General features: G+C 35.3%; 1 protein-coding gene across 3 annotated transcripts; it reads right to left on the reverse strand.

Annotated features, from left to right (window-relative positions):
- Positions 1-8,029: 8,029 nt before the first annotated feature.
- Positions 8,030-24,103, reverse strand: Mipp2 (Multiple inositol polyphosphate phosphatase 2). Of its 3 annotated transcripts, XM_071594818.1 has the most exons (10): positions 23,645-24,103; positions 23,409-23,543; positions 23,127-23,302; positions 21,931-22,056; positions 18,860-19,007; positions 18,250-18,350; positions 15,959-16,068; positions 15,625-15,828; positions 10,770-12,269; positions 8,030-8,449 (listed from the first exon to the last, which is right to left on the reverse strand). In XM_071594818.1, exons 1-9 carry the CDS (start codon positions 23,811-23,813, stop codon positions 12,116-12,118), a joined length of 1,323 nt encoding a protein of 440 aa, XP_071450919.1. In that variant the 5' UTR covers positions 23,814-24,103; the 3' UTR covers positions 8,030-8,449; positions 10,770-12,115. The 3 variants fall into 3 exon arrangements, with proteins under 3 accessions (XP_071450919.1, XP_071450920.1, XP_071450921.1); XM_071594819.1 differs by lacking the exon at positions 21,931-22,056; XM_071594820.1 differs by lacking the exon at positions 15,625-15,828.
- Between the last annotated feature and the right edge of the window lie 2,893 nt (positions 24,104-26,996).

The following is a 26,996-nucleotide window of genomic DNA, read 5'->3' on the forward strand; positions in this document are numbered from 1 at the left end:
CAGTGGTGTTCAATAAAAAATACTGAACCACCTTTGCACTACCTGTTAAATAAAGCTAACTCCTTACCTTTTGTATTTCGTAATTTAATAATGTTGAGGGAACTAGCTCCATTTTGCAAATACCTGTGAATTGCATGTGTTTATGGTGGAATCTCAACAAATGCTTCCTTGAATTTATCTTTTCGGCTGTATGGTTATCATATATGCTGTATCACACATGCCTTACAATATAATGTGGGAATTGATTCCTTCAGTTGTATATATATATATACATATATATATATATATATATATTAACTTATATGATACAACTTTGTAAAATAAATAGTCAATGTGTTCTTGCAACCAATCCATTAAAGTTACCGAAGTCCAAATAATTGTTTTAATGGAACAAGTACAAATAATCTTTTCAGTTGTAGTTTGAAGAATGAATACCTAAGGCAGCACCTCTTTTATAACATAATCTACATACTATAATTGAGGTAGGGCTGGTGTGAGTGGAGTCACCATAAACCCTCATTCCTAATTATTATAATTATTTTATTGAAGTATCATTTGTTATTGCTATCATGCTGGTTATTTATTGTATTGCGTGTGTCCATTGCTGCCACTTTGATATTTCCCTGAATTTTTTATTTTAAATATATAACATCATTTGGTCCATTTAAATGGGTTGTGTGCTGTATTTTGGCTAATTGAATGATTAACAACGATATACTTGTTTGGGGGCTTTTGAGGAGCACACGATTTATTTGCATTATGTGGATGGTTGTCTTCATGGATATTTTTTACATCTTATCTACATTTCAGTATGAACGTCATTTTCCTGTTTGATTTGGTTAATACTTGTTCAGTGCAGAGGTAGAATGCACTTAAGAGCATTAAAATACATTGCAGTGTCCCTCGCCTTCCCTTAATTTCCAAATTGAACATGCATTGTTTCCTCATTCTAATCCAGGTATTAAGATATGGGCATTTGAATGTCTTTTGTCTTGCAGTTAACTCTGAGCAATCCTGAAATGGCTCTTACTCCCTCTTGCATTATTCTGTTGCAAGTGGTGATTTGCAATATCTGTTAACTGAGGTTGATGACTCTCGTGATTTAAAATAAAGTTTTTCATTTAATTTTTAAGTTTTTCATATTTAATTCAATGGCTTTCTACTTTGTTGTTTAAATGCCTTAATGTGAGAAATTCACAAAAATAAATCAATAAAATTATCATGTCCCTCCTTTAGTATGGAAAACATAGATAATATATGTAACTCACTTGAAGATGCTGCACAGTAGGCAAACTTTGATTGTGTTTGAAAGATTTTCATGAACAATTATTAGCTCTACGAAGTCAACGCCATTTCCTTTGAGTCATTTAATTTTATTACTCATATTTTCCCACTGTTCTTGCTAAATTTTGATTTCAGATGAAAATTAAATTATTTAATGATTTTCATACTTGATACTATTCTTCCTTAAAAGTGTTATGGCATATGGTGTGTAAAACATCTTCTTTAATTTGAGATGATTTTTCGTATTTGGTGCAAAAGTTGTTTTGAATTAGATAAAGTGAGAAGTGATTACTGGCAGGCATGCATGCATGCAAAACATTCAATGTTTCTTTACTGAATGTTTTAATTCTTTAACTCTAAAGCCATAGGTGCTCAATGAAATTTTCCTAACTTCTATCATAATACCAGTTGAGCATAACTACTTACCTGCTGTAAAACCTAAGTCTAGTATCTTGGAGATGAATATCAATAATGAATTATGAACTACAAGGGTTAATTGTAGGTAGACACCTAAAATAAACAATGAATTTATATGTTTGACAGTATGCTTTATGCATATTATGATCTTGCTATATAGTTTAGGACTTTCATATGTAGTCAATTGTATGATAATAATCTTTTTGATAATAATAATATAAATATCAACCATTCATACTTTTAAAAAATAATAGGAAGATTGCGTAAGTTTTTCCTAGTATATAATGAGAGATAACATACGATTTTGTATGTTCGTATTCTTGTATTTCTTATACTTTTACTAAATCCTTCACAAGTACATGAGCTTCTGAACAGCACTGCATGTATCGGTTTTTCTCAAGGTAGGTCTGAAGTGATTGGAGCTGTCAGAGCACCCTCAAACTATTTTCCATAAATGGTATGCAAAGTTCATTGCAATATAATTTGTTAATTACTGGTACAAGTGCTAGCTTTGTCATATTATATCCAATTGTTACCAATTTTGGTATTTTCTTAAAATATTTATATTTTGTCATATTTACTTTCTCCGGAATTAAATCTCCATTTTAATGTAAAATTTTCACTTTCCAAATTAATACGGCTTATTATTATTCAATCCCAAAGTGAAATTAGCTTGAAGAGATGAATGCTGCATTGTCACAGGTATTGATATAATTTCTATATTGGATGAGCCATGCTCCTCTACCATTTTGCTGGTGTCAAGTATAAAAGTATTCTCAAGTATTTTGCTGTACATTTAACTCCATTACTCTGTCCCCTTAGGACTTTCTCCCATGTTTTGGTGAACAATAATTTGCTAAGACTGTAAGTCAGTTGGATGATTCTGGACATATAAGATGGAATATAGTTAAGTGGCTATCATTCACTGATCGACTTTTACCCACATATAAAGGCTTGGTATTTGATTGGTAATGGGCTAGCTGAAAAATTCAAACAAACAAAATGAGTGTGGATATCCTTTTATGTGAAAGACCTCATTTTTTTCAGGAAGAAGTATTGGTGTAAAATATACGGTCAATGAGCGATGTATACATGTGGAGGGGATATAATAAAAACAATCTGGGATATGGGTAAGAGAAGAGATCAAGACTTCTGAGAAATCAATGGGAGAAGAATGTTCCTTGGAGACTTCCCAGATGTTAAGTGTTGATGATGATTGCTCGTGTCATTCATAAGATATTTTTTTGGATTTTGGATGTTCCTATCCTTCCCTTATTGCAGAGATCCAGAGGAGTACCCTCCATGTATCCATCCATCACCTATTCATTGTGCACTTTGCCAGAAGGAAAAGTTCACTAAACTCATCTATTAACATACCTGCTTAACCTAACTTAAATATTTTCATGTGGCAAACACTTTTCTTGCTGAAGGAAATGAGCAGGAGTTTGTATCCTTGATAGTATATTTTTGAAATTTTCTGTAAGTTCCATGCCTGTGTTGACAATTGTGCTCATCACTGGACGCATCCCTAATCAATTTCCTTGTGGAAATATTTATTATTGTGTTCATATTAAAGTATAAAAGGGTTCTAAATCAAATATGTATTCATGATTGTATAAAGTATATAGATATACAGTACCTGTTATTTCCCATACACAATTTACCTCAACATACCGTGACCCCCTAACTTTTTAATATTCTTCAAATACATGTGGTATTATTCAGTAGTTTTAATGTTATGTCTCTGCATCAGTGACAGTCTTTGTGAACAAAAGAAAATCATGAAAGTTATTCCCATTCACTGCCACTAGTTTAGACAAATTTCTCCCATGAATGACTCGGAGGATTTTAAATTTTATAAAATGGCATATGGAGGTCATTCACAGATTATAAAGGGCATTTCCTTGATGATTAACTTTTGGTAAAGGGGACATTTATGCAAAGCAGGGAACTAAAATTGTTTGCTTGTTGCATAATCACATCTGTTGGCACGTCTTCAGGCTTAATTGTCTTTAGTTTTTAAATAATTTTATCCTCTATTGTATGTAGTCTAGAGTGCAATTTGTAAATTTGTGTATATATAAATTGGTACATTAAATGGTGGGGCGTAGTTGGATAATTTGGTATTTATGTCAAACATACTATTTAATAAAATTTGTTGGGCAGCATTTGGGTCGCTAAGAAATATATCAAGCAGTTACCTCCAAAGTGGAAATAGTGGCCCAATGAAGTTTTAATATATGCCAAACTATCCCTGGATTTCTTTCAGGAATGATGGTGAACATGCAACATTTGCAATTAGTATGAGGTGATATAAAATTTGCCCCAAAACATTTGCATAAATATACATATAGCTCCATGGTATGAAGAGGAGATGTGTAAGTAAAAATTAACATCCAATGTAATGCTTAAGAAACTGTTGCTTTATTTAAATGACTAGGTTTAATTACAATATGGAAAAAACGTCATTAAATTTTCTTTGTTTAATGCACCGTACATAATATCCTTTTCCTATATTTTGGGAATTCAATATTTGGCTGAAATATGTGATCCTTAATTAAAACTACTGCTTATTTGGATATTGGCCTACTTCTGCATGATTCTTCCGAAGCAAAATAATTAGCTTTACTATGCAATCCTAAGATTAATGGCAAGGCTAATTTACAGATTATATATCGTATTTGAATTGATGCCAAACGAACCAACCTGACAATCAACTTTAAGACAATAAATAGATATAGAGATCGGAAAAAAAGATTAGTTCCAAATTCATTAAATCATCTTGCAATTGAGTGGACTTATGTCGTCTTATTTAAGTATTCCTCTTTGACATAATTATTGTAAATTACAGTGGCAACGTACAATTTTCAAATGACAAGGAAGATATGTCAAGCATATTCGAGATCCATTTCAAGAGGTTTCTAAATAAACATAAGAAAATGAAACGACGGTACTCCTAAACACAGCTGCATTCATAATAAACTTTTGATTAAAACCTAAAAATTAAATGACTACCTTAGGCTAAACCAGAGCATAAAATGAAAACGTTCTCCACAATGTAAGTTTGAAATTCTTCACGGATCGAATCCACAGTTATAATAAAAACATAATCGTAGACCAAGTACAATAATTTACGTTGGGATGCAACTTTTCGTCTCCGAAAGTAACTAAAACGACGTCAAATAACAATATCGAAGCGTAAAGCTAATTCTAGAAAAATGATTATTATAACAAGGAAATCAATCATATTGTCTCATGATTGCTCGTATTCACGTATATCAATGGTTTGAAAAATACAAATGAGAACCAAACTATTATTTGCTGCCTCATAGCGCTCTGATAAGTCGCTGAAATTTTGTCACACCCAACGTAAGAAACCTTAATTAAATGGTCAACCACCAGGAGACCTGGAATCAGTTTAATTTAAAAGCCATGCCAATAAAATGAACAAATTGCATGAAAATATATCCGAGCGGGTTTGGTGTTAAGCGCCTGGGGCGGGCGGCACAAGCAAGTTTCAAGTGCCGCGGTAGAAGGAAGTCGGAAGCAACGAGCCCGAAAAGCTGGATTTCCGGTGATTCCTACCCGGCGCGCATAACATACTAGGAGGTAACTTTGTAGAAAGTCCCTCTTGACTCTGGCTCCTGGTACCGCGGGAAAGTTCCCTCCACCCACGCCTTGGAAAGTAGCCCATTGGCCGAAGAAGCCGAGGAGGAGGAGTTGAAGGCAGAAAGAAGAGTATATCAGCCAATGAGATGATACTTCCCAGTTCCCACCCCGACGACTGGGAAAAAATTATGATTGGACTGTTTCTATGAGAAGCCTCGAGGATCCGCCTACTCCACCAACGGGCCAATAGCAACCGACGACTATCAGCTAGCGACTGGTAGAGTGGTGTGAGGAAATTTCCCCGCGGTATCAGGAGTAGGAGTCAAGTGGAACCTTCTACGAGGATACCTCCTAGCATGTTATGCGCGCCGGGTAGGAATCTTAAAATCCCGATTATTAGTCGCTATTTCCGCCTCGCTGCTTTCGATTTCACTCTCCAGCATGCATTTCTGTATTTTCCTTTATATTTATCGCCGAATCAGTTTTTATTCTTATACACTACGTAATAATTTTCATTCTTTAAAATTTAATAACAGATATTACGTATTCTCCGGTTAAATATCATGTTGGACTATAGATTATTTATTAATTTAATTGTGAAATAAGCGGTTGTTACCACACACTATCGCCAGAAATTACAATAAATGTACCATTTCAGATAATTATTACTTATATAAATATTTAGTATTCACCTATATAGACGTAAAACTTTACCTCCTAAGGAGCAATATTATTTTGTAATGTTGATTACGCTTTCACGCAAGCAAATATTCAGTAGTGCGGAATGTTTTTATGTAAGCGTATGATTGGATTAATGCATCATAAATTGGTTATGTGCAATGTTAGAACTAATATTTATTTTACAATTTGCAAATTTTTAAGGAGCGTTGTTGTGATCTAGCATAAATACAATCGGTGACCAATCAACCGAGAGCATACGCTTAAAATGCAGCTATCTGGAGATTCCTACCCGGCGCGGATAACATATTAGGAGGTATCCTCGTAGAAGGTCCCTCTTGACTCTGGCTCCTGGTACCGCGGGAAAGTTCCCCCCACCCACGCCTTGGAAAGTAGCCCATTGGCCGAAGAAGCCGAGGAGGAGGAGTTGAAGACAGAAAGAAGAGTGCATTAGCCAATGAGATGATACTTCCCAGTTCCCACCCCGACGACTGGGAAAAAATTATGATTGGACTGTTTCTATGAGAAGCCTCGAGGATCCGCCTACTCCACCAACGGGCCAATAGTAACCGACGATTGTCAGCTAGCGACTGGTAGAGTGGTGTGAGGAAATTTCCCCGCGGTACCAGGAGTAGGAGTCAAGTGGAACCTTCTACGAGGATACCTCCTAGCGTATTATGCGCGCCGGGTAGGAATCTTCGAAAATCCTGATTTTCTTCAGCCTCGTTGCTTTCCGATTTCACTCTCAAGCATGCATTTTTGCATTTTTTTCATAATAATCGCCGAATCAGTTTTCTTATACACTGCGCAGTAGTTTTCATTCTTTAAATATTAATTACAGATATGACATATTATGTACTATGTTAGAACTATAGTTTTTTACACAAGATGGTTTATTGGTTATTGTAACCCTACTGACATCTGAAACTATAGCAATTTTCGATTTTAGAAAAATATTACTCATGTAAATATTTAGGTTTCATCTCTAAGCGGTTTTGAATTTGCTTCTCAAAGTACTCTGATAGATTTGGTCATCCAACATTATATGATGCCACAACCTCAGATATCATAACACTTAACTCTCCCACCTTAAAATGAATTATCCATTTCAATGCAACAATTTCAGAGTGTAAAAATCATTCGCCTTGCCTAGGAATTATTTTTACACTCTTAAATTGTTGCATTGAAATGCATATTATAGGATGACTCCATTAAAAGTTACTTTTGCGGCATCTCCTGTAGTTTCTTAGAAGTATTATCCAGTTTCAATTGTGACCAATGCATGAAAAGTGACCTATTCCCCTGATGAATACAATTTTTCCAAAAAACAATTACTGCATGTCATGCGAGTTATTTTTGCACTACCCAAAATAGGAGTCTGCTCACGAGGAATGGCAGATTTATAAAATTTTTAAAGAGAAATCTTTCTATGCTATTCATGACTTCGGGATATTTTAAGAAAGATGTCAACAATTTCACATTGTAATGTTATTCAGTTATTCACTTTCTGAGATTTCATTCATGTCAGGAATGGCAATTTGCTTTTTGTTTGCAAAATTTGAAATTATTTTAAAACTTAGTTTAATTTTTAGAACCTCAAGTGGAATTCTCAAATAACTTTGGGAAATAATTCACGCCAAAGTTTGAAAAAGTATTTAGTACTCCCATGGCCACTACTAAATTCTTTTGTGCAGTAATTTTTGGAGTGAAATATTAATTATTCATAATTCTGTGTGACTATTAAGATTTAGAATTAAAGTATATTTTAACGGTTGATTTCAAACATTTGTAAGTATTCAATGGCTAATTGCCTTTTTGAATTTCCATTACAAATTTTGAGCTTGGGTGCTAATCCAGCTATGATTACCGATACCTACCTCTTGGTAAGAATATTTTGTGTGCAGTTTCTAGCTGCCGATGATGCTGAAATTTGAAACAGTGGATTGATGCTCACGAGTAATTATAGCAAATCTTGTAAATAAAATTTGTGCAGGGTCTTGTTTAAAAATTTTATTGGACGATGAAAGGGAACAATCCCCATTTACAAATAACAATGTGAGAAAAAATGGACTTTTGAATGGAATGAAGAATTGCTGTGCGTCTCCTGCTGTTGAACATACGATGCATTTCGGACACTTTTGGCTTCCACAGCTAGCCAGCCACTAGGCAGTGGTTCAGTCCAAATGCATAGAACAGAAGATTCAAGAATAATGTCTGATAGCACCGTCTTGTAAGACTACACAAAGCCAAGTTTCAATTCCTCCTCTTCCAGAAGTGTCAGGTGACTTGTCAGCGATGCTGGTAATGTCTATCGGATTCTGCAGAATGTATGAATTCAACAACATGCACTGAGCAGATAACTGACATGCATTGCCAAATCTGCATTCAGCATGCATTGCAGGTACAAGCAACATTCCATTGAATCAGGGCCGTCTCATCTGCTACAGTAGTGCACTGAGAACTGCAAAAAGCATAAAGAGATGAGGCATAGAAACAGATAGAACATGGACATTAATAAAAAGATGACAATATGACAATAACTATTCTCCATTTCTATATTCATTTGCAAGCGTAATATTGCTCAATGTATACAGTGTTGTTGTGGGCATAGAATTATGGCTGTGATGTTGCAAAATATGAGATAATTCATTGCTTAACGCTTGCAAATAATTATGGATATTCAATCATGAAAAAAATTACTGTAATCCAGTATTAAGGAAGGATACTCAACTAGGACCAAGGTATCCATGAAACAACTCCCTTCATTAAATTAACCAGCCGTCTAATTCTATGCACTACCTAATTCTAATACTGTTCTTATTTAAATATCCACCTTCTACTTTATGTTAATCTCTATACATTTTCATCTGGGGTATTCTACTGTTTGAGAGTCGTGGTAGTCCAGTGGTAGAGCATTGGGCTACTGACTGGAGGGCCTGAGTTTGATTCGCGGGCACCTTCAGCTCCCACCATGTAGAAATTGTGGTGCACCCCTATGGAGTGTATTTCCAATTTATGATTTTTCAGGTACCAGATCTTCCTGGGAAACCATAACTGGCACAGGGAAAGGAACTGGCCCCATGCCCGGATGTGTGAATTTCACATCCTATTGGGCTTAGTACTGGGTGAACTCTACCATCACCCACTAAACTGACCTTTAGGTTGAATACCGTGTTTATGGTTTATTATACCATTTAAGGATGTTTTGGATGGACATAGACTGAACAGCAATAAATTTCTTGGCCTCTGCTAACATACTAGTCCTCATACAACAATCAGACATCCGACACTTATAATAAACTCCTCAATTCTCATTACACCAGCCCTTTCACCATGTTAAGGTTGTAGTCCATGGGAGGGGCATTGTAATGTGTCTGGTATATTTTCAAGAAGCTGATGATAAATGAAATAATTCTAATTTAAGATAATAATTTCAACTAAACTAATAATGCTCTGTAGTGAGCACTTTGAGTGAGTAGGCCATCCGTCGCATGGGGCGTCAAACTACAGACTCTTTGGTGTCTTTCATTAAGAGCAGACACCAAGTTTCTCTTCACCCTTCCTCCTTTCCCATCCATCCCTAATGGTGCAAATGACCTTGGCTGTTGGTCGCCTACCCTAAAAACTACAACAATTGTAAAGTGACACCGAATGTAAATAAATCCATCAGGATATCTTAAATTTCTATTAGGAGTGCAGGTATCTTATACGCATAATTACGATGAAGCACGCTTTAAATATGTAACGTAATTTATCCTGACAAACTTCATGTATAAAATACACCTTTTTACCATTGTATCATCCTCCAATATCGAATTCATCAAAATCCCCATCAATATCACTTGATACATCGAGTAGTCTAATAAATTCCTGTCCCAAAATTTTATTCAATGAATGTATTTGGTAGTGAATTTCGCATGTAACAAACAGAAGTCATGGGTAAGACCTCACAATAACTTACTCCTGGTTACTAGAATAGGTCCATTAACATTAATTAATTGATGTCCGGACACAATGGTTGCCTGGCACCATATGACAATACTCTCCATAGGGGTGCACCGCAATTTCTACATGGTATTAATCGTAAATGGCACCACAAACAAGATGGCGAAGTAAGCAGTGACATGGCTTAACTCAGAGAGGCAAAGAAGTGGTCACTGTTCAGCGAGGGGAGACAAGGAGGAGGGGAGCCAGCCATGGATGATGGCAAGTCCTCAAGAGAGGGAGGGGAGGGCATGGGTGGGGCTCGCCCGAAGGGGTGGCTCTTCACATTAACATTTCTTCAAACCATTAAAATTCTGTTCTTACTCTCTAAATATCTCAAAACTTGCACCTTTAATTCAAATTTTGAGATTGTCTGGAAGGAAAGAAAGTGAGTTGATGAAGGATCCCCCACAACCAACCAGATTTTCTGTACTGGTGTGTGACCACAGATGAAACTTGGGTCCACCAGAGACAAAACAGCAGTCAAAGCATTGGAAGCATGTTGATATTCACCACCACCAAAGAAAGCAAAGGCAATACGGTAAGCTGGAAAGGTGATGGCTTCAGTTTTCTGGGATGCAAAAGAGCTTTTGTCAATAAATTATCTTCCCAATGGTCAAAAATTTACTGAAAAATACTACGCTAACCTCCTGGACCAACTGCAACAAAAGATGCACCAAAAAGGTCAGGTTTGGCGAGGAAGAAAGTCATCTTTATCAAGAAGATGCATGCCCACACAAGTGTTGTTGCTATGGAAAAAATATGCAAACTTAGGTACGAATTGGAGCCATACCCACCTTTTTCACTTGATTTGGCTCCATCAGATTTCCATCTCTTCCCCAAGCTCAAAATTTTCCACAGCGGATGGAGATTCTCTTCAAAGAAAGAACTAACAGCCAAAGTAAACTGGTATTTTGCAGGCCTGTAGGAATCTAATTTTCAAAATGGGATCATGACATTGGAACATCGCTGCACCAAGTGCGTTAGTGTACTGGGAGAGTACATCGAAAAATGAAAATGATTCACAGAGGCAAGTCATTTATTTCTCTTCTATTGTGAAAACTTATCAAATTACCCTCATATCAATTTTAAAGATATCGTGATTTACATACATATTCCATTGATGCACAGAAAATCTATGAAGTGGCCAATACCAAGGCCACCCCCCTATTCTGTCTTTTTGTAGCGAGGGAAACTCTTGGATACAGTTTTCAACACACAGAGGGTTCGTTGTTGAAGTTATTCTCAAAGTACAGCACACATATTGTGCTTAATCAAATGATAGGGAAGCCCATTCTGACTTGGAGTGTTATCCTCTTCAAAAACATTTCTCATGCCCCGTGACTTAACAGCCAATACAATTGAATTTTTTCTCATATTTAAGCCAGTGGTGAGTTGATTTGAATAAAGAAATATCCATAAATAAACAATTCCCAAGTCTACCACATACTACATCAAATTTCCATGGGATACCAAGAGGCAATCAAAATTGAGACATTCTGTTTTTTTTTCACTGAAGAAAGAGAATATACAAGGAATAATTAGCTGTTCTAACCAAATTGGAGTGAACAGTGATGCATGACCCAAGTCACATCCCATTAAAATGTGGAGATATATTCCAACAATTTACTGGATGGCCTTGATTTGTAAAAGAAATGAATGTCTTTGGCATACTGAAAATAAAACTGCCAACAACCATTAACCCAGTACCCACAACTCATTCAATAATAAGTGACAAAACAATCCAAAGCTGGTTCAGAATTTCAAGCACCCATAATAGGGCGTAATGTACATAATGACACTTTGTATTCAACTTTTCCAACGTCAAACAGGACTTCAGGTCATAATTATATTGAATAATGCAAAGTGATAACTAATAAAAAACTCTCTATGCACATGATAGCTGTTATACAACTCATAACATACAGGTACAATGACTATTCATACCTGTCATTTACAGAGTAAAAACCTTGGATTTATAATTTCAGGATGAATCACAAAAGTCTTGATTGGTTTCAAGATTAAAGCTAAATATTTACTGCTAATCACTGGCATATCATTTCTTAAACTGATGCCACAAAGATCATTTATCAAAACAATGTCACCCACCGGATACCTCCTATAGTGATGGAATTCAACTCTTTTAAAGAGTACAGGTCTTATTAAATTCACATGTGAGAATAGTATCTTGATATTTGTGGAGAACTTGGTTTAGGGGACAAGGATGCTCTTCACAGCCTGGTATAATGAAAGGGCGCTCTTGATGGTAACCACCTATTTTAAAATCATCTTGACACCTAAAAATACAAGGAAAGCATTTGAGTAAATCATGAAAACCAACAATGCATAGAAACTAAACTTGCATCCATGCACACTGGTCATTACAAGCAATTACATGCCAATTATTCTTCTACCAATCAAAAATATGGAATCATACATGCTCTTTATATAATAAATGTGAAACCCCAATAGCCGTAAACAGTTTACGGCTATTGAAGTTTCACATTTATTATATATTACTAGCCGTAAGAGCTCATTTCTATCAATATACATGCTCTTAATGAGCATTTTTGTAATTTAGCCTTTGGACGTTGATACATACATGAGTTAAAATCCAACTTTCTGGTGCACTGCCCTTATTATACGGTATTCTAGCAATGGCTATAAAATTACATCTATTCTACTCTATTTTTTTTTAAGGTAATCTGCCGGTTAAGGTAGGTTTTTGGATGGACACAACTACCAAACAAATATTTTATTACTCCTAACAAAACACAAAATCCATCATCCTACTCTATATCATCTACTCTATTATGCACATGAAAATTGCACGGATGAAATGGATAGATTGATTAGCTAAAGATGTTCTGCAAACTGTGGGAAAATAAGTAAGTACAGGGAAAAATACTAAAAAAAGAGCAAAATTACTGGACACATTTCAAGACAAAAGAGCTAACTGAAAATAGTAGAGTGCACAGGAATTGGAAGGGTCATGGAAGACCCCATTTAATATAAAAAACCATAAACACAGTAATCAACCCAAAGGTTGGTTTAGTAGGTGATGGTAGAGATCACCCAGTACTAAGCCCTTTACGGTGTGTGAAAATTCACACAACGGGGTAGGGGGGCCAGTCCTTTCCCTGTGCCGGTTATGGTTTCCCAGGAAGACCTGGTACCCGAAAAATCACTTTGGCTTGGGTGGAGCTGCAGGTGCCCAGAGTGCCTTGCCCGGGAATCGAACCCGGGACCCTCCAGTCAGCAGTCCAACACTCTACCCACTGGATTACCGCAACCCATCCATTTAATATACATTATACAAATATTGGCATACATATGTCAAAGTGAAAAAATATTATGGCATAAAGATCTTGGCAAATAAGATTTTTCCGCAATTTTTTTCATTTTGATCAAATATCATTCGAGCAAATTAGCTATATTGGATCAATTCAGGGTATAAATGTAGCATATTGACATATTTACATTCTGACATTACCGGACATATTCATGATGATCATTATGTACTTTCCAATTGAACATGGCATAATCAACTAGTAAGCCACTGAAAGTAGTCCCAAATTTGATTGAGTTTCAATCATTGACGTTTTAATGAATCAATTTTAATCACAGCTTTCTAAATGTTTAGATTAACATTTACAAATATTTTGCAAGCCAATGCCCAATTTTAAAAACTCATTTTCATAGCAAAGTGAATGAATTAAGCTCTAGCATTGACTCCAAGCCATTAGTGACAACAATCAATGAGTGGGATTTAAATAGCAAATTTTGAAGCATCAACTTGTCATATTTGTGCCTCATTTACTTATTGCATTCAAGCAATTACATCAGAATTGCCAGAGATATCTACTCATTGAATTGAAATTGGACAAAATGGAAAGTGACCGAGTGAAAACAAATCACCCCACTAAGAATTAAAAGGAAACTGCTCTTTCACTAAGTAAAATGTAACTTTGGTAATGACAAAACACTATGGAAATTGCCATCACTATGATCGGGAGCAAAAACAAAATTATTTATCCCCTCTTGTAAAAGTGATATCTACAATGATGCAAAATTCTAGAATATCTTTTTTTGCCATCAATTTAGGGCATTATCACCAGACTTTAAGCTGCATTGTAAAGTTTCAGTGGAAGTGGTAGTCGTTCATCCAGACTGATCAACCAGCATACTCACTCTTAGATAAGATACATTAGACATGTAGCCAATGACACTCCTGAAATACTGATATAATATTAATATTTATCTCTTCTATTTATAGTATCCCTTGTATAGGTATAAAATATTTTCAAAACATTTATTGCAGCCTGAAGGACAAGTGATGCCACTTCATGAATACAGGTATTAACCTTAATGAAATTGAAATGCAAGACTTAAAAAACCTTTTAAAGTTTCAATGAACATCTAATTATTACTTTTCCTAAACTCAGTCATTTTTAGGTGATGCTGTGAGCACTTCGTTAAACTTCTATGGAAGATTGATAGCAAATGTGATTTTTTTGAAATTTTAACCGGAGTTTACAAAGCTATCTTAGCCAAAAATACGTTATGGTGCATTTTGTGTAGTACATGTGGAAATATTTATTTCAATTAGAAGTATCCAAGTATTGAAAACGTATCCATTCTTATGATAATCTCATCCTTTATCATGTATTTATTCTGAGCCATCAGAAAAGTTGAAATATATTGATATACTAGGGACAGTCAAATGAAAACCAAACACCCGCCACAACACAGTCACATTGAACAATACATACCATAGTTAAGATTGATACTGCCATCGTTGTGGTTGGAGAACTGAATAGTGACAACTCACAGGCAGATGCACTCGTCGGGTTATGTCCTTGTTGGTGCTCGGACTGGTCTAGTGTGTTCATCCGTTAGGTTTTCATTTGACTACCCCTCATATGTTCTCTAAAAGGCAATTTTTAAATGAGCCTTTCCAACTTTATGAGATCCCGATGGGGATATGGAAATTATTCAGTGAGAAAGAATTTAACTACACGTAGTCAGGCATCTACAGCAAAATGTGCGACCATTCTATGAAGTGGTGTTTGGAATTACCTGGCAGTGATGATTCATACCTGAATCGAAAAACTAGGTAAGATATATCCAATTCAGTCTTACCTTTCCGACTAAATCAAGTGATGATGTTTCAACAAATACCCTTTAACTTGTTAAAAGTTAAATAAGTCATAATACTCTAATAAATATTAAATATAATAAGAATGCCCCAAAAGAATATCCACCAGTTCAACTTTTGATTTTGATAGCACTAATAAAATAAGTATTTAACCAATGTTAAATGTAATCCTAATGAGAGTTTCAGAAAAATACCCGCACATTTCATTGGGGTAAATTCCGAATTCAAATAATGTACATGCCCCTCTCTAGGATAACACTCTCACGGCTAAAACGAGGGTGATAAACATTTTCCAAGCCACCATGACTACATTCAACCACAATTGTTTGTACACTATTAGAATTGAACAAGTTTGGCAGAATTTATGAAAAGGGGTCCAGACACTCACAGATGCCATACTGGACACACTTCATCCAAAACCTAGAGCCCACAGATAAAAGCAATAGAGCCAGACATATACAGCCTCAAATAAAGTAATCAAATTAAGTACTTACCGAAATAGAATGAAAGCAAGGTTTGTGCCAAAACTGTCCAAAAGACTGACCCGCCACTTTCTATAAGCTTTTGAGAAATTATTACTCCTGAGCTTTTCCTCATCCTTGTATAAACCAAGCCGTGAAATCAGTTTCAAGAGAGTACCAGAATGAGTGAAGTAAAATACACCTTTCTTTTGAGGATCTCCTCCAGCTGCCCTCGACCTTACAAATTTAAAATGTGAAATTTTACAACTTGGCATAATTTATAAAGATCCATTTGACATCCACATATACAAAATAAGAGAGTAACTTATCAGTCGCACAACGCATTTACTCTAGACAAGACATTTACCTGAAGCGATCTAGAAGATCTTTCAGAGGTGGGCATGCTTGTTTATAATTGATTTCAAACCCATAACCATCTATCCAATAATATTCTAAATCTTCATTGTACTCCATTACCTGTAAATAATAAATATTAATGTAAAACAGGTGAACAGGCATAAAATACAGGCGCAGGTATTAATGTAATACCAGTAAACAAACAGAGCCATTATAGTTAGAATAAAAGCATCTCTGGGCCGTATCAATCATAAGAACATAATGAAACTAGATCTAGAAAAACAAGTCTTGAAGCTAAATAAATTATATACAACATTTATCTTTGATTTACACTTCATATAAAATGAATATCAATAGAATTCATCAAGTTTAGTTAAGTTATGCAGAAAATTAATCAAGATCAATTATATGCTAAGAGAAAAACATGAAAAATGGAGTGATCTCACCTGCTATTTTCAGAAAATAGGTTAACTTAATCAAAATGTACCTTCATGGTGAGAGAAGTAGGACTTTGGTACAAACTTTATCTATAACTTTATTACGATGGACCCTCATCCACAACCCATGGTTCATGCAGGGGAATACATGACAAGAGGCGAACAACAAAACAAAAGAAAAACAATTACAAGAATGAAAAAAAATGGGCGCCAATTATGTGTATCCTATGTTTAGGTTAATACTGGAGTCTCCCCTCTCCCTCACAAATTTGCAATGAATTCATACAATATTAAATACAAAAAAGGGATATCAAAAGCCGCCAATGAAACTATAGGAACCGTTAATTGGAAAAGGACAAGGAAATCATGAATCATGGATGAGATGATAAGAAAGATAGATGAGAAAAGGAAATAGATGAATGTGAACACTGAGTTAGTCAGAAGGAAGTGCAAAGAGTAACATAATAAATTGAGATGGTTAACAAATAAAGCAAAAGAAGCATGGAGGAAGGCACAGTGCGAGCATTTGGAAAGTTTGCAGAGGAGGGGAGCACTGAGGAACACTGTCAGGAAGTACGAAGGGAAAAATCTGTGTTAACAGTTAGAGATAAGTTGCATAAGTTGAACCAGAAAATCTCCAAGAGAAATGGAAGGAATATTCTGGGAGTTTCGGGGACTTCACAGTTGGGTGGTCGTGGCTTTCTCAGTTAAAGGAAGAAGAGGTGGTGGTGCCTTGGTTATGACTAAGCATTGGGTTTGGTCCGGGTTTATGGGGCGGGGAAGGCCTGGGGGGGTAGGAGCCGGATGGCTATTTAGAACCATTGGATTTGTTTACCCTCGAGGAGAGGAATGACTGTGTACAGGAGAGGTGTCAGGAGGATTTTTTGGAAGTGAAATTCGGTGGTCGAGGAAATAGAAAACAAAACAGAAAAAGTGTCGTCTTGGTTATGACGTTGCATAGGGTCTGATCATGGCATAGATGCAACTGAGTATGCTGAACCATTGGGTTTGTTTACCCTTGAGGTTAATTTTTTAGAAAGGAGAGAAGGATTCCCCATAACTATCCTTCTCTAACCACGCCATCGATTCACCTAATTATTTTCCTTTCAAATTGAATGAGTATTTCTTTGTCATCTTGAGTACGACTCATTCCTCTGACCCATATGTTACAATAGGTGTTACATTTTGAATTTTTTTTCTTCATGAGAGGTTTGATTTTAGGTGAGGTACAACAGTATTATCTACCTTCATTCCAGCTTTCTTTTGGTCAATCTCATTAGAAATATTGTTTTCATATTTTAGAATGACTCATAATTAAATGAAGTTTTTGACACCCTCAGACTCATAGTTCCCAATTATTATGTTCTGTGGTGGATGCCTCTGCTATGATGCGGTGAAATTTTTACCCATACAGTCTTATCTTTATTAACAATAAGGCCCATTTCTTTACCAATTTCTTCCATGATGTTAAGCATTTCCTCAAGGCCATTCGCATTTCACACTATCAGGGCTATATCATCTGCAATTGCTAAACCCTATATCGATTTATGAAAAATAGTTTCCCCAGTTTCAATTCCTTCATTGTTTTATGTGAAACCAAGTTGAATAATGTAGTTGAGAATGGATCCCTTTGTCTCATCCCAGAAGTCATCTTGAAGGCTCTTGGTACTCCCGACAAAGAGTTTATATTAAGATTCCTTCAGGGTCATTGTAGCCAATCTACTCATTTTTTCCGAAATACTGAAACCACTCAATGCATAGATGATCTCTCTTCTATTCGCTTTGTCAAAAGCTTGACAATATACTCTTTTTTCCTTTTATCACCTCTTACCTCGGCCAAATGAAGATTAAACTTAAAACTCACTTTGAGGTCATCTTCTGAGAAGGGTGCACACCATGGCGACCTAGACTTCTTCTCCCAAGCTGTTTCAAATCCACAGGTAACATACATAAGATGCACATCATCTGAAAAGGTTACAGTTTACAAATCAATGAGAAATCAATCCAGGGCACAATGGAAAACGTATACAGTGCATATTAGGCACATATCATAAATCTAACATTATTTTCCCCAAGTTTGGCTAAACAATTGTACAGGTTGACCTTCCTTGAAGCCTTATTAAATTAATCCCACTTTTATAACAAAACATTTATGTTTGTCATTCCTCAAAATACACAACAATGACTTGTAGACATCATGGATTTAAACGGACAGTCCTGCAATTGCAGTGAATTCCTGCTACATGATTAGCTACTGAGACACAGACAAGGAGGGTGGACTTCTCACCTTGCTAGCACAGTGCAACAAAATTTCCATTTCATTGTTTCTTCACTAGCATATGATATCTAGCAGACCTTTATTTCTAAAAGATAGTAAGAAATTAACGCATTAACATTAATTTGCCATCCCAGATGTGTAAAAAAAACTTGCCCTGTACCTTGATTATACAAATAATTTTAATTCATTTACTTACGGTATGTAATCGAGTCAAATCCTAGTTTCTTGCCAACTCTTCTGCATACTCCTTGCATTTCTGGTCCATGTTGAAATGCTCTTTTTTCAGTGAGAGAAGCAGGGTTCTTATCCACATATTTCTTCCATCGAGGACATAATTTGTAGAACTAAAAGAGAAAATACATATTAATTTAGTACTTTTCAGAAGTAGGAGCGTGGAAAGCCTGGAAAATAGTCCACATCATTCCCTAACATCAAATCTGAGTGATTTCATAACAACCTAGAAAATACAGATGTATCATTGAATTCATTCTCATGCAATGAAGCTCTCAAGAACATAATTTTGATGAGCAGTATGTGCTTCCAAGGTAGCCGAACCAAGTACATCTTATGAAACTGATCAAGTACATCTTATGAAACGAAATTCATTTTATTCCTTCAAAACATTCTAAAATTAGACCGATCAAAATGAAAGCAAATGTTTCTTAGATTTCAAAAAGCATTTGACCACATAATCTGTTACTAAAACTATAATTTTTTAAATTAATCATAAAATAGTGATAGGGTAGGCATATTTTCCCTTGAATGAACATGAAAAGAAATAACTGGTAGAATTAGTTCAAGTTTTGTGAAAAGATTTTGACCAGATTGACAGCCACCTAGTATTCTTCATTTACATTAATTAAATTCAAATGTTACAACAATTCAAACAATGTAACTGTCATGCCATTTCAATTCTAATCGATTAGAGTGGAGTCACCTTCTTGAGCTTAAACAACACAAATTTTTCACCTTTTGGGGAAAAAAATTTTAAAAAAAAACCCCACCCCCTCTACTTCAAACCTAATGATGTGGACTAATAGATTTGAGGATGAAGTATAAAATGAGACTGAAGAACCAAGGGGATGTAGATGGTGCGGGGGGCTAACGTACTGGCTTCCCACCCAGAGGACCCAGGTTCAAACCCTGGCAGTGTTGAATATTTTTCAGTGGTATCTTGATCCCTACTTGAAGGGCTTTGTGGAGGGCACTTTGAGTGAGTACACCCTCCGTCGGATGGGATGTTAAGCTGCGGACCCCTAGGTGCCTTTTGTAAAGAGTAGGCTAATGTTATGTAATGGCCGGGTTTCTCTCCACCCTTCATCCTTTCCTGTCCATCCCATATGGCGCAAATGACCTCAGCTGTCGGTCGTCTCCCCTCAAAACTACTACTACTACAACTCAAGAACCAATACCAGATTGTCACTCTAACATTGAACCTAACGCAAAGAAAATATTCAAAATGTTTTAAGAGTAAATTGATTTCATTAAATAAATCATGGGAAAATATTTTAACAAAAATTTAAGAAAATTTTCGCATTAGCGATCCCATCTTAAATAAAACTTGAGCAATTAGGTCCCAGTAAAGAAAGATTAACCTAATTCTTGAATTAAACTAATTACAATGGAAAGCCATCCAATTCATTAAAAACCATTTCCAGCAAACATACATACATACTGTAAAGCAATCAATAAGTAGGACACAAAATTTACATACACAGCGCATTCTCCTGGCAAAATATCATTACCACAACTGTAATGACAGCACAAGAGGAAGAACGCATGCAATGATACAATGACAAGTTAGAGGTAGGAAGTCTTGGACTGCCATTCAAATGAAAACAGGGACACCATATTTCAACACACATGATCATGACAGTAAAAAAAAACAATAGGCACCAAAAGTCAAACTACTCTAAAATAAAACATTACCTAATTGTCAAAAATTTCATGATCAACTTGCATATTTCCTTCAACTGGCATTGACCCAAAATCAAGCCATATGTATGAACCTGTGGCAGTATGAAAGGGTAAAAGTAACATGTAGACGACAAGATAGATTTCATTCAGCATGGTTAAATAAAAATGTACATTTTAATTACTATTTCTTTCTTAATTATTATCATTTAAATCTTTTATTTCTTATTAAGTAATTTTACTACAAAATTGAACCTCTTAATCATTTTCTCTTGTTCATACGTTCACTAAAAAATAAAAATTTCTTCCAGAATGAAAGTTGGTTCAAGAGATGGTAATTATGCTCATGGATTTTACAATTTTAGTATTTTTACAATTTTTTCATACAATTTTAGTTAAACGCTGTATTAATAATCCAAAATTAATAACAGTTTAAAAACTGCTGACAGGTCTAATATTTAAAGGATGTACATACATAACACAAGTTTGATGTTTTACATACAGTGAATAAATGGCGAGCATTAGCAATTTTTGCTTAAAGAATAACTTCCGAATAGTCCCTTAACAATTTATTTTTTCTGCATTGAATTTCATTGAGGATCTTGATTGTTTCACTGATCAATGGGTAGACTTAATCAATAAATTTTGGCATGATCCTAAAACACAGACTTCCCCAAGAGGACAGAAAAAACGTATGCATGATATTTTGGTATTTATGTAAGCAAACTTAGGTCTCCTCCAGCACCAACCACTTACACTGTGGATACATCTCACAGACTTGTGTAATCACTTAAGTTTTGACTCAATGACATGGATAATTTCCTCCACAGAATAACTTAATTACAAAACACATCATCTTAAAAGAATAAGAAGGGGAAAAAAACTCCAATGGCTATTATGGCCATTGGAGTTTTTTTCCCCTTCTTATTTAACTGAGAGGCCGTAGAGCTCATTATTTCTTGCTATCTTAAAAGAAATAAGGAAATCAAGGAAATTTAACAAAGAATGTACATTCATAACACCAAAAGTCAAAGTCACATTTTTAACCAGGTAATATTTCCAATCAACATCTTTCCAAAAACTACACATCAATCCCTTCAAGCCAAAAATCATTATCCTTCACAAACTTATACCCTATCACACAGTGAAAATATTTCACATCACAAAAATTATAACCAAGCCACAAGTTTATAGACATGTAAACCATAATCGTCAAATATTAGTAACTAGTTGGAATTAAAATTACTCATGTTTTTTTACACCTTCATTGTACAAATATTTCCTTCCAAGGATCAAGATTATACATCCACGAGTGCTCATAGTCCATCATTGAAGAAGCTGTTTTAAACTCACCCTGATGAGAGGATCTTTAGCAATAGCTTCGGGGTACCACACATGCGCTGCTTTGTAACGTCCAAATAGGCCAATGGCAAAGCTCCTGGCACTTCGTGCAGTGCGCTGTGTGGCAGTGTAACGAAACTACAGAAATAAAATGCATTCACATATGAAAAAATGTTACCATTAAACAAATTTTATCCACAACTACAAGGGAATATTCATCTATATGATAGTGTGTGATGAAGAGTGTAAGCAGATAAAGAGTAGTAGCCTTCAGTTGTTGGGTGGTCAGGGCTTGGAAGCAAGAGATCACAGGGAAGCAAGAGATCCAATGAGGCGACAATTGCATTTATTCAGAATCCAGAAGAGTTGAAGCAATGAGATTGGGAGGATTTTTCATTGTTTTCGGCGATTCATAAAACAAGCAAACCCATCAGTCAAAATTTTGAGGCTGACACCACTGGAATTTTGGTTGATCTACTAAAGCACTAAAAGAAGTCTACAAAATGGGAGGCGCAAGCAGCAATCAAAAGCAATTGGGGGTAAGAACGTAAATTATTGGATTGAATTACTAGTACCCAAGATATAGTAATACTTAACAAGTCTAATTTCAGATGTCAATGGAAAGTTTGATTGCCAAAATATTTTGCTTCTGATTGCTTCTCTAATTTTTACTTTTTGCCTCAATTAACATCTGTAAAATTAGATATGCACTAATTGAGCATTTTTAGAATAAAGCCAAAGAGAAATTATTTCAACAATGTATTAAATACTCGATTATATGAAGGTTTAAACCTTGTCTGAATGCCCTGCAGATACTCTCTTGCCTTTAGGCTTTTATTTACCCCTTTTTTTAAGTTCCATAATGGTTGCAAGATATTCAACACTATTCATGCAACTATTTTCATTTGGATCGATTAAATTTATACTTTGAAATCCTTGTGATTTGTGTTCATATATTTCGATACTTATTGTCATAATGGCTAAATGAACTTTCTTCCATTCTTCATTTAATGGTGAAAGAGGACTTATTTAGACATATTTACATCAAGTTAAAATCAATCTTTCATCTAGTTACCCATAAGATTAGTCACTGATAATACCTATAGTCCCTATACATACACCTATCTAACCATTTGCCATTTACGTTTTTTTTCCCAAAATCGACCATAAAGAATGTTTATAAGAAAAAAAGCAAAATATATCCCTACCTCATAAGATGAGTTATCATAGTTCTCTGATAGTAACGTAGGAAGTCGAGTCAACCATCTTTCAGCAAGATCCTGCATTTCATCTTCCCCTTCATGAGTTAGCTGCTTCTCATTTTCTTCTTCTACATGCGTTGACCAGTTTCCAAAATTAAAGTACTCATTTCTACACAGAGCGCCTAAAAATATACATAAACATTCATTTCTATAAGTGGCGAATTTTTGTGTTTATCATTGAATACCATAAATACACGGCTGTATTTCGCCCCGAGAATTTTTCAGTACCTTTCCCTTCTTCATAATTCCTTAAAATGGAATTCTTCAATAACGGTAAACCTTCTTTCATGGATGTAATAACTTTGGCACTCGGATAACGTGTACCATGTCGCACTATTGTCCACAACTGCACAGCTTTACAATCTGATCAAACCGATGAGTGCAAAAGAAATCATTGGTGGGGAAAATGTTTTCATAGAAGCAATAAATACAAAAGCAACTAAGATTATACTTTAATTTCATACCTGGAATGACTATAGGAGACATATCAGGATTCATTCGAATCCTATACGGTGTCTTAGCACCAAGATATGGTTTTGGATCATGGTGATCACTTGTGCAAACTCCTTTAGCGTATATACAATCAACTTTCCAAAGAGCATATATAAGTAATATGATGATTGCACACTTCATCACAAAGCAGGAAAATTGTCATTTAAACCTCGAATTCAATGTTACATGAACGCTAACTAGAGGTAATTACCGAGCTAGGTGAAAAGCATTGCCTTTTTATTCGTGGTGCAAATGGTAAGAAAATTCAAGTAATAAATATGATAATAATAAGCGAGATGTGGCCCGTAATATTAATATTTGGATACGGTCTACCTTAAAATTATTTAAACGTCTAAGGCAATGGATGAGAAGCTAAAATAAACGCAAAACTGTCAATATGTGCTCCTAGACAACCCAGTGCAACTTTTGAACTTCACTTACTTTTCGTTTGTCAAATGGAAAGATGACAAATGAATAACCATATGTATATATACACGCGACAAACCGGCATAAAAGCGCTGCCATTCAAATCGATAATTCCGCACTTTCGAAGAGATTACATTGACGGCCACTAAAATTGGGTAGGACCTACTTTTATAGAAGCAGAAGTCAGAATGCAAAATACCGATCTGGGCTGTTTACCTTCCCTTAGCAATTCTACGGAATGCCATCACGCTGTGAAGTGAATTCTGCTCTATAAAACTTTCCTTTTGGGCTCAGGTTTGAATCCTCTTAAAATACTATCATATTTCAGCAAAAATTAAAATTAAAATTGACTAAATTTTTTTTCAAAATACCATATAACCCAGACGAAGAGGGATTAACGTGGAAAAGAACTGAGTCAGGTCTCTCTACCAAAGTCCGATCCACTATTTGTTCACAAATATTTTTTTAGAAAGTCATTTTTATCTTAATTATTTTATTCGATTTATTTTTTAAGTAATCTTTAAGCTTGTATCATAAACTTCATCAATTATAATGACTCCTATGATATGTGAAATTTCCCTCAAAAACATATAATTTGTATTGCCTTACAAATTATATTCATAGGCAAACATCCATATTTCCAAATATAGATTAATAAGAAGAATGTAAGCTATCTTCGGGGAAAAAATAATATATTTCATGCGTTAAATTCTTTGTATTATCAATAAGGTATCATTACTCTACATAGCAACAGGTTGTTGCGATTTACAAAATGTCCAGATTGTAGTTACTATTTAGTCATCTTCAGGAGATAAAATATAAACCAATCGACGTATATAAACATTTCACTGGGTGTGGCAGAGATGGTAATAGCACCAATGAGTGGCCTGTGGAAGGGATATAAGAGGTGAAGGAAGGGGACAGTTGTGGGAAAGAGTTAGAAGGCGGTGTTAGTCTCATCTCATCCAATCTCCCAACTGTTGATTAAACCTCCTCCTTTGAATTTATCCCAACAATCCTTTCTCCTCCTATTATGTGCAAAGTATTTCTTCATTTGTTTACTTTTCCATCCATCCTACTTTGACCGTTCTCCTCCAGTCACAAAATTTCAAAAGCCTCCAATCTATGATTCATCTATCCTCTTGTTTCAGTGATCGCAAGTTTCATAACCATATAGAACTGCATTCAAGATTCATTTACACTTCTCACCCTCATCATTGACTGCCTCTTGGTAATAACTTCTTCGTCACACACAATGTTCTTATTACTTACCCCAGTTTCATATACCACACTTTTTAGAGGCAAACTCTTCTTTGTTCTCTAGTTTATAGCCTCCAACTTTAATATTTGAATTGACCCTATCTCTGGAAACCTCATTATGCCCTTTAATTTTCTAAAACTGGCTCATATCACACAATGTACAGTGGTTCCATAATGGGATCAGAAATGACTACAGTCCTAGGGCTGACCGGCTACTGTCTGTATTAAAATGATCTATCATTGAATATTACCCAACTTTAAATCGTTTGTGTGCACATTTATATACCATATTTCCCAGTCCATTAGACACAGTGATTTTTCATACTATAATTAACGAAAAATACTTGAATACAGAAAAGATCAAAGGAATTAATACATTAAAAATCAACAGCCATATCAATGATTATTCATCCTAGAATCCCAGAAATATTTATCATCACTGCTGCTAAATCATTTCCGCAGCTTTTTTCACTAGGGTTGTCACTTTCCTCTTCCACAATGTCATTTTCAATTCCATATAACGCATTGCTAATTTCACATTCAAAAAAAGCCATTATGAAAGTCTCACTTTTAACTTTCTGCCATGAATTTTTCAATCAATCACAAACACTAGAAATCATGTAAGGTGTATTTTTCAAGGTGATTTGATAAGTAAAAATTATTGTTGTATTATATAGAAACTTAGTTTACATATAGGTATTTCTATGTGTTTCTGTTTCCAGTGAATTGCTCATTAATGAATAGCATGGACAACAATTTACCGAATATTATGGTAATAATATTGTATTATATTTGTGTTATGTACACCGTATTGACAATAATATTGATGTTACATATGCACTATGGTTTCTTGTCAAAAAGCTGCGACTTTCTGGGAGCAAATGACAGGATTCCAACCAAGTCATGGACTCGTTGGAAATGGAATGGACTGCTTTCTTTGAATCATCGCAGAGGTCAATCAATCGCTCACTGTTAACTCCCCAAGTCCTTCGATTCTCCAAGTTGTTTCCGAGTCATGGGAAGACTCTTCTTTTGAGTCAGCAAAGAAGTCAGCCGTCCTAAGCATACCCAACTGCCAAACGTTCACTAAAGACTTGTTGATCTCATTCCTAATGACTCCAGTCATCACACTCAATTGAGTGACTCATTAAAATCAGTTTTATTGAAACAGTAATCCCATGCTTCCTGTCATTTATTACCCAGTTCTTAACATATGGGTAACAATTGAAGCAAAATAAGCATGGTGGAAGACATTGTGAATACAGGTATATGGAAATTTCGCAGAGGAAGGGTGAAATTGACGTGCAATAAAAGAAGATTAAAACACTAACAGGAAATAAGATGGGAAGGTCTGTGTTAACAGTATGAGATAAGTCGGGTAAGATAAAAGTTGAAACTAAAAGATCCAAGAGAGATGGAAGGAATATACAGAAGAACTCTAAGGTAAAGAACTTAGGCTGACAAGGTTCGACATAGAAAAGGAACATGACGTAGATGAAGATAGCTTAGGTCCAGGCATACTCAACGATGAGAAAGAAAGGGCATTAAGGGAGATGAAACTAAATAAGACTGTAGGGGTGGATAACATTCCTGGGGAACTACTGAAATGTTTATGAAAATGTGGGAGGAAGACTCTAT

The sequence above is a fragment of the Hetaerina americana genome, unplaced genomic scaffold (assembly GCF_022747635.1).
Source record: "Hetaerina americana unplaced genomic scaffold, ioHetAmer1.1.p SCAF_7, whole genome shotgun sequence".
Lineage (NCBI taxonomy): Eukaryota > Metazoa > Arthropoda > Insecta > Odonata > Calopterygidae > Hetaerina > Hetaerina americana.

Coding starts and splice junctions, on each gene's coding strand:
- Mipp2 (XM_071594818.1), bottom strand. CDS start 23,813: ATGAAGTGTGCAATCATCATATTACTTATATATGCTCTTTGGAAAGTT. Junction 23,544..23,644: donor GTCTCCTATAGTCATTCCAG/GTATGAAATTAA, acceptor CGGTTTGATCAG/ATTGTAAAGCTGTGCAGTTG. Junction 19,008..21,930: donor CTAAAGATCCTCTCATCAGG/GTGAGTTTAAAA, acceptor TTTCTCTTTTAG/TTCTACAAATTATGTCCTCG.